At 56.0% G+C, this 6,481-nt stretch overlaps 3 protein-coding genes across 3 annotated transcripts; 1 reads left to right on the forward strand and 2 right to left on the reverse strand.

Moving 5' to 3' along the window:
• Positions 1 to 7: 7 nt before the first annotated feature.
• DICSQDRAFT_60434 (uncharacterized protein) lies at positions 8 to 178 on the forward strand (the record flags this gene model as incomplete). Its single annotated transcript, XM_007365805.1, has 1 exon — positions 8 to 178. A coding segment is annotated over one exon (171 nt), but the record flags the coding sequence as incomplete, so codon positions are not given.
• A 163-nt stretch (positions 179 to 341) lies between these two features.
• DICSQDRAFT_170177 (HET-domain-containing protein) lies at positions 342 to 2,116 on the reverse strand (the record flags this gene model as incomplete). The annotated part of the gene is made up of 3 exons (XM_007365806.1): positions 342 to 407; positions 462 to 1,082; positions 1,139 to 2,116. 3 exons carry the CDS (start codon positions 2,114 to 2,116, stop codon positions 342 to 344), a joined length of 1,665 nt encoding a protein of 554 aa, XP_007365868.1.
• Positions 2,117 to 2,730: 614 nt separating this feature from the next.
• Positions 2,731 to 4,534, reverse strand: DICSQDRAFT_180705 (uncharacterized protein; the record flags this gene model as incomplete). Its single annotated transcript, XM_007365807.1, has 4 exons — positions 2,731 to 3,597; positions 3,652 to 3,871; positions 3,922 to 4,388; positions 4,451 to 4,534. 4 exons carry the CDS (start codon positions 4,532 to 4,534, stop codon positions 2,731 to 2,733), a joined length of 1,638 nt encoding a protein of 545 aa, XP_007365869.1.
• Positions 4,535 to 6,481: the final 1,947 nt, after the last annotated feature.

Below are 6,481 nucleotides of genomic sequence, written 5' to 3' on the forward strand. Positions count from 1 at the left end.
CAATCTGGTGGCTACAGGAGAAGCTGAAATACAATGGGTACCTACGGAGGAAATGGTAGCGGACATTTTTACAAAGGCCTTACCTCGAGAGAAACACTGGAGGTTTATGCGGGCTATGGGTCTTAGGCAGCGCTTGAGTGGGAGTGTCGGAATGCGGTCAGGTGACGTGTCAGATTAGATTAGATTACCTTACCTTCCTGTTATAGTAGACAAGCACTGCCACCTGCCAGCGCTGTAGACAGTGCTGGCTTCGCTCCTTCCTTTCCTCAGTCAGTGATCTTCCCACTAGACTGAGGTATGTTCATCTTCTATTCCCATACTATACTGTACTCATATGGTTCTTAGAGTCCTCTGTACAGGTATAGTCCTAATACAGTCAGTGATCTTCCCACTAGACTGAGAGTCCTCTGTACAGGATCTCTTAGGACGGGCCCCGGGCGCATGCAGCACGCGAAACGCACGCTGAACGCGTGCTGCGTCTGCGCGTGCGTGAAGATGGCCTCGAACTCGCCCTCGGTCGTCATGCTGACCATCCCTGCTTTCAAGGCGCTCGTGTCGCTCAGCGGGCGGTTTGGGGTGAAACCGACCCGCGCGAGCCGTGCGAGCATCCATTGTGGGAAGAGGAGGCGGCACGGGGCAAGCAACGGCCGCGCGGTCACAGATGTGGAGAGGCCGCGGAGGGGTGCGAAGCCGAACGAGTGCGTGTGATAGACGAGGAAGACTTCGCGCCAGCGGAGGGTGAATAAAGGGGTCCGATCAGGAGCTGCTGGCGGAGAGCGCGAGCTGAGGTGGATGCGGACGTAGCGTGCGGAGCCGTAGAGAGGGTAGGGGCGGCCGATGTCGTGGTAGATGCAGTGCACGCCGATGCGGTAGAGCGGGATGTCATCTGGATGGTCTTGTTGGTGCAGGAGGAGACCGACGATGCTGCCTTCTGGACCCTGGCAGGCGAGTACCGCGACGGCGATTGAAGAGTCGTCGTCGCAGAATTGAATGATAGGAAGGCGCGCGCGAACGCCGTAACTAGTGACCGTGAACTCGGGAACCACGTGAGGAGGCCGTAGCGCGTTGTTCAGGGTGGATGGCTGTATGCGAGGGGAGTAAGAGCCCCTGTGGACGGAGGTGGGACATTGGCACTCACTTCTGGTTGTATGTTATTCATGGCGGCGAGGCCAATTTCGGCGGTGATGGCCAGCCGCCGGATCGATACGCGTTGCACATTAGATGAACCCAAGAATGCACGCGGACTCGGTGCGAAGAGTACCTGCTGAGTAGGATCCGTCTCGCTGTGCACGGCTCGGCGTGGGTAGTTCGTCCATGGGGCATGAGCCAGGAGGTCGTCGATGGAGACAGAGTGACTGAGACCCCATACAAAGATTGTATGATCAGGGGACTGCTTCATGATTTCTTCTTGCAACCGAGTGAACGCACGTCGGCCCTCACCGTACACGATAGGAATGTTGACGCCAAAGATCCCCATGAGCGAGTATGCCTCGTCTTCGATTCTCGTCGTCTCCCTGTCCGCAGCCCACGAAAGCCGTCTGGCGGCGGGGACTGAAGGCAGCTGTACAAGCGACAAGAGAACATCAATGTCGATCCCGGTCACTCGTTGAATCAGGCCAGAAGATGCGGACTTGCTGCACAACGGCTTCCAGCTGACCGAGAGAAAGACGACGTCCAGAGGCGCTATCAGCTCCTGCAGCGTCCAACCCCTGGTGAACCATTTGCTCCGCCTGAACGCGGAGTCAGGCAGCTCAGGGTCGTCGTGGTCGGGAACGTCCGCAAGGAAGGCATAGCAAACGTCCGCGTCCGCATACCAGGTATACATCGAATTGATGGCTTCGGACAGCTCGGCGCTGCTGGTCTTGTCGATGCAGCATGTATCCGCCCATGCCAGGTCGTAACCTGCTGCTTCTGCATAGGCACAGAAGTTCCGGATCTTCTCGCACGCGTGAGACCGCGGGTTTTCCGGTGAGGAGGCGAGACGTTGGTGGAGTTCCCGGATGTCCTGAAAGGACTGCTCGGACGGACCCCAGACGTGGGAGAGGATGGCGTAGACGATGCCTTCGGTACTGGGGCGGTAGACAAGCTCGGCACGATCTGTCCTAAGAAACCACATCCTGTAGGTGCATGAGTACGGTATTCACAAGTGAGTTGAGGCACGGCTGACCGGGACTAGCAGCGACTCCTTGAGTTCGGAGATCATGGGTTACAGCACGAGTAGTCTGTAACGTGGCATCCGGCACGATACCTACGATGTCGTTGTGTGCTTGAGCGATGACAAGAAGATTGCACTAGAATTCCATGATGTGCCAAAACGCTGCGACGAGGCGATGAGAACAAACAGGCAACAATATTCTCAGGAAGGCACATTGCAAATTGACAGATGGTCAATGCGATGACAGTTGATTGCACACAGTCTTGATTGTTCGAGCTGATGAATGGAGAGGAGGAATGCAAGCTACACAGACTATTGTTACTGGGAGGGTGGCAAGTGCAGAAAGGTCAGTCCGCCTTGGATGATAGTTTCGAGTCGAAAGCCAAAACTCGCCAAGTCCACACGTCGGCAGCTTACGCGCTATCGGCAAGCGCTCGCCGACCGCCAACCAACCGAGTTTCTGTGCAAATCTATCCTATTCCTTTTTCTCTCAATTCCATAGGCCGCTTATACACAACTCTCGGAACTCGCGGTCATCACGAACGACTGCCGTGAGCAGCAACAGAAACCCCATTCTATACGAGACCCAAGACCGTCACACTCCCATCGCTCGACCCAAGCGCGACCCGCCCCGCCTCCTCGTCATAGTCAACCGCCGTCCAATTGCACCCTTCCTTCCCCTGCACCCACAGCGTTCTCGCCTGCGTCTGCATCTCAGGATGACGCCTCTGCAAAGGCCCCGCGAACACCGCCGCACACAACGACTCCGCGATGCGCGCGCGACCCGTCGGTCGATGCGGGTCCCCGGGGTTGAGCGGGACGTCTTCGGGGTGCTGGTAGTCGGGGTTCATGACGTCCGCAATCTGAGTCAGAGACGAGTGGACGTCGAGCCCGGTGAGGTGCGCGGTGCGTGCGGCGCGTGGCTGGATCCAGAGCGCGGTGCCGGAGGGCCCCAGGGCGATGTCTCTGCAGCGGAGGAAGCCGCGGACGGTGGGAGAGGTGTGTTCGGCGCGGACGGGCGGGAAGAGGTAGGGTGCGGGGGGCTCGACGTCTTCCGTGACGGGATGTTCGTTTGGCTGCCCGGAATGATATGCGCGGGGCAATCCCGAGAGGTCGTCGAAGGCTGGGTTTGGGGAGAGTATGTATTGCTCCAGCTTGTGCACGTCCGATGCCCATGGATCGTCACTCTCCGAGCGCAAGAGGATAGATAGTGGCTCGTGACCTAGAGGACGCGCAAGTCCCTCGGCGTCGATGAGCGGCCCCTTCTGGGCATTGACAGCGACGCCATCGATCCAGCCGAACGTGTGGAAGCCGATGGGGTGGTATGTTGTGCAGTCCCCGCCGGCTGGACGCAACTCGGGTTCTGCAAACAACTCTACTGAACGCGCACGAACGACGAGGACGCTTTTGTACGCAAAAAAGATCTGCAGGCAGCGATTGTACTATGAGGAATTTGTCAGCGGTGTTCACGGACAACCCCACTAGGCCGGACGTACTTGAAAATGCTCATCAACTGGGCGTTGGAACCCTTTGAGCATAGCAAAGGTGTTCTCGTGCCAGTTCATGATAATGGTCTCGGAAGCGTCGTCGCTGAACGCGATCAGGTCCCCTTGCAATGCGACCGGTCGGAACGTCGTAGCGATGTTGCAGATAGATCGGAAACACGACGTGCCATCATCGGTAGAGACTGACAGCACCTCGATGCTCTGGGTCCCGCTGGAAGAGCATCAGTAAGCTGATTGATGAATTCTAAGGATCATGCATACCCTCCGTGCTGCACGGCGACTGCCAATGCGGCGATGGAATCCGGGTCCGAGTTGACCGCGAAGCCGGCAAAGATCGTGTTCTTGGGACACCAGTCACCGAGCTTGCGCGCGTTGTGCGTCAAACGTCGGGAAACGTCGCCGATGTCCCAGCAGGTGATCATCGACCATATGCCCTTGTAGACTGTCACAACAAATCGCCCACCATGTCCTGGGAGGAACTGGACGTGCGAAACGCCCGTCCCTGTGCTCGCCTGAAACTCGAGCGGTTGAGGATATGACTCTTCTCCTGGGCTGGTCCAAAGTGAGCCGAGGCGTAGAGCATGGATAACGAGTCGTTCAAGCTCGGAGGAAGAGGCCGTGGCGAGCTGACGGGTGGGAAAGGGATAGCCCCGGGACAGCACTTGGTCAATGCACGCATGTCGCCAGATGAAGCGCAATCTGGAGATGCTCTCCAGCCGCTTGCAGGTCTATGAATAGCAACGAGTTAGCCCTTGAAGATGCCTATGAAGGAGGTATTCCGGTACGTTACCTGTCGGAGGGCGATGAACGACGAGACTGGCAAAAATCGAAAAATGAGGACGAGCGTATCTTCATCCAGGTGGAGGAAAACCATTGCAAAGCTGAACAAGAGATGAGCAGATCTCTCAGATACCTTTCCAACCGATGCCGAAGGAGGGGGTCGCGGGAAACGATAGCCATACCCCGGCTTTACCAAAGAAGGACCGGGTCAGCCTCCGTATGGTCTTGCGCGTCTCCACAGAATCCGTCAAACGAGGCCGTGATGTAGAACAGGTCCCAATCCAGCAGAGTCTCAGTACTTGGCAGTGAATTCGAGTGACTGCCTGCAGTTGTCAACAGGCTCGCCAACGTGGGCTAGTACTGATGGGCCGATGCGCAAGGGAGCGGTTTGGACACTCACGGGGTATTAGAGTCCTTTCGCAGCCGATTCAAAACCGGATTGGATCTGCCCAATCTATGAATTGGTGGTGCAGTGGATACCTTGTCAAGCGCGCTATTGCGCAACGATTATTGGCCGTCAAAGGGATGTGCGAGGGACACACCTCAGCTGATTCTGAACTGGGAGCGCTGACAAATTGAACTACCCCACCGGTTTCCACGACGGGCATTGGCCAATGTCCCGGACCCAAACTGGGACAGAGAAATGGCCTGGGAATGGATGCCTGTCACAGGTTATGTCCCAAAGCCTGGTTCCGGACCTGAGCCAGCGGGCGCTCTGATACCATAAAGAGGATATTGGCGCTCGGAACCGTGTATATACGCTTATGTCATTGACTTTGTCAGCATTAGTATTTCCCTTTAGGGGTTCAAGCGCCGGATGGCTCGGGTCCGGAGCTAGGCTTTGGGACATAACCTGTGACAGGCATCCATTCCCAGGCCATTTCTCTGTCCCAGTTTGGGTCCGGGACATTGGCCAATGCCCGTCGTGTTCGAATCGCCTGCGAAAGGACTCTAACAGTGTGACCCCAGAGGCGACGGCCCAGAATGTACTTCGTAAATATCTCCCTCGCATCTTCCCCCATAAAACCTGAACTTGGCACACTTAATCTACATATTAGACAGTACATACCTGTCAAATATGAAGTTAATCGGCTGAAGTTTGCTTCGAGCATCGTGGAATTACACGTCTGACCCCAGAAACGACGGAAAGGCGCCCATAGATTTGTTTTCGACAATGATTATTGTCCAGGGTCTATGACAGCGTAACTCGTGCCACCCCCTCGCCGCTTTACATCTGATTTGTCTCTAGTAGTATATAGGTTAAGGGCTCGCAGCCCAGGATCCTCGTCCCCTCGCCCTTCGGGAGCTCGCACTCCTCGAGCTTTCGTTTTTGCACCCTCCCTTCCGCTGCCCCATTTTTGGTTTCGCTTAGCTACGTCTCATGTATCAGGTACATCCACCTTCCGCCGGCTTGAGCTCGGCCCACCGGTCGCGCGAGAGAGCGGTGGCGACACGGACTCGGTGGTCCCGCGCAGCTTCCGTAGCGCGCGCCCAGTACCATCGTTTTCCGTCCTGCCCGAGTATACTTAGGGCCTGTTCGGCAAAGAGTTGGAGTTAGAGTTACCGGCATTTCATGCCCAAATATAGTAATTATATCTCGGTTTTCAATCTCGAGAGAACTCGAGTTACTCAGGCGAGTGCATGCGTTCGGATGCCTCCCAGTAACTCCGGGCGGTTGTTATCAGAGCTCACGCGCACGTCGTAACTTGTCTCGAGGCTCTACCCTTTTGGCAGCCTGCTTGATTCTCTCTTTCTAGAGTATTGGGATGGCTACCATGATCAACGTGGAATGTGATCAGACATCTGAGGCCATCCTACTTGAGTGATTAGAGCAGCTAGTGACCGAGGCCCGCCTAGTCAAAACAATGACAGTTACTGCTATTATAGCCTGTCTTCGGCGCTCTATATGAGCCCGATGATAGGTTGGTGAATTTTGACAGCTGCTCTTGTGCGGACCATGGTGAAGCAGGGATGAAGCAGAGCCCATCTGATAAGCCATAGCTATCGGTATACATACTACTAGATACATGTACGAGTTCAG

Source organism: Dichomitus squalens (genome assembly GCF_000275845.1).
Source record: "Dichomitus squalens LYAD-421 SS1 unplaced genomic scaffold DICSQscaffold_14, whole genome shotgun sequence".
In the NCBI taxonomy this organism is placed as follows: Eukaryota; Fungi; Basidiomycota; class Agaricomycetes; order Polyporales; family Polyporaceae; genus Dichomitus; species Dichomitus squalens.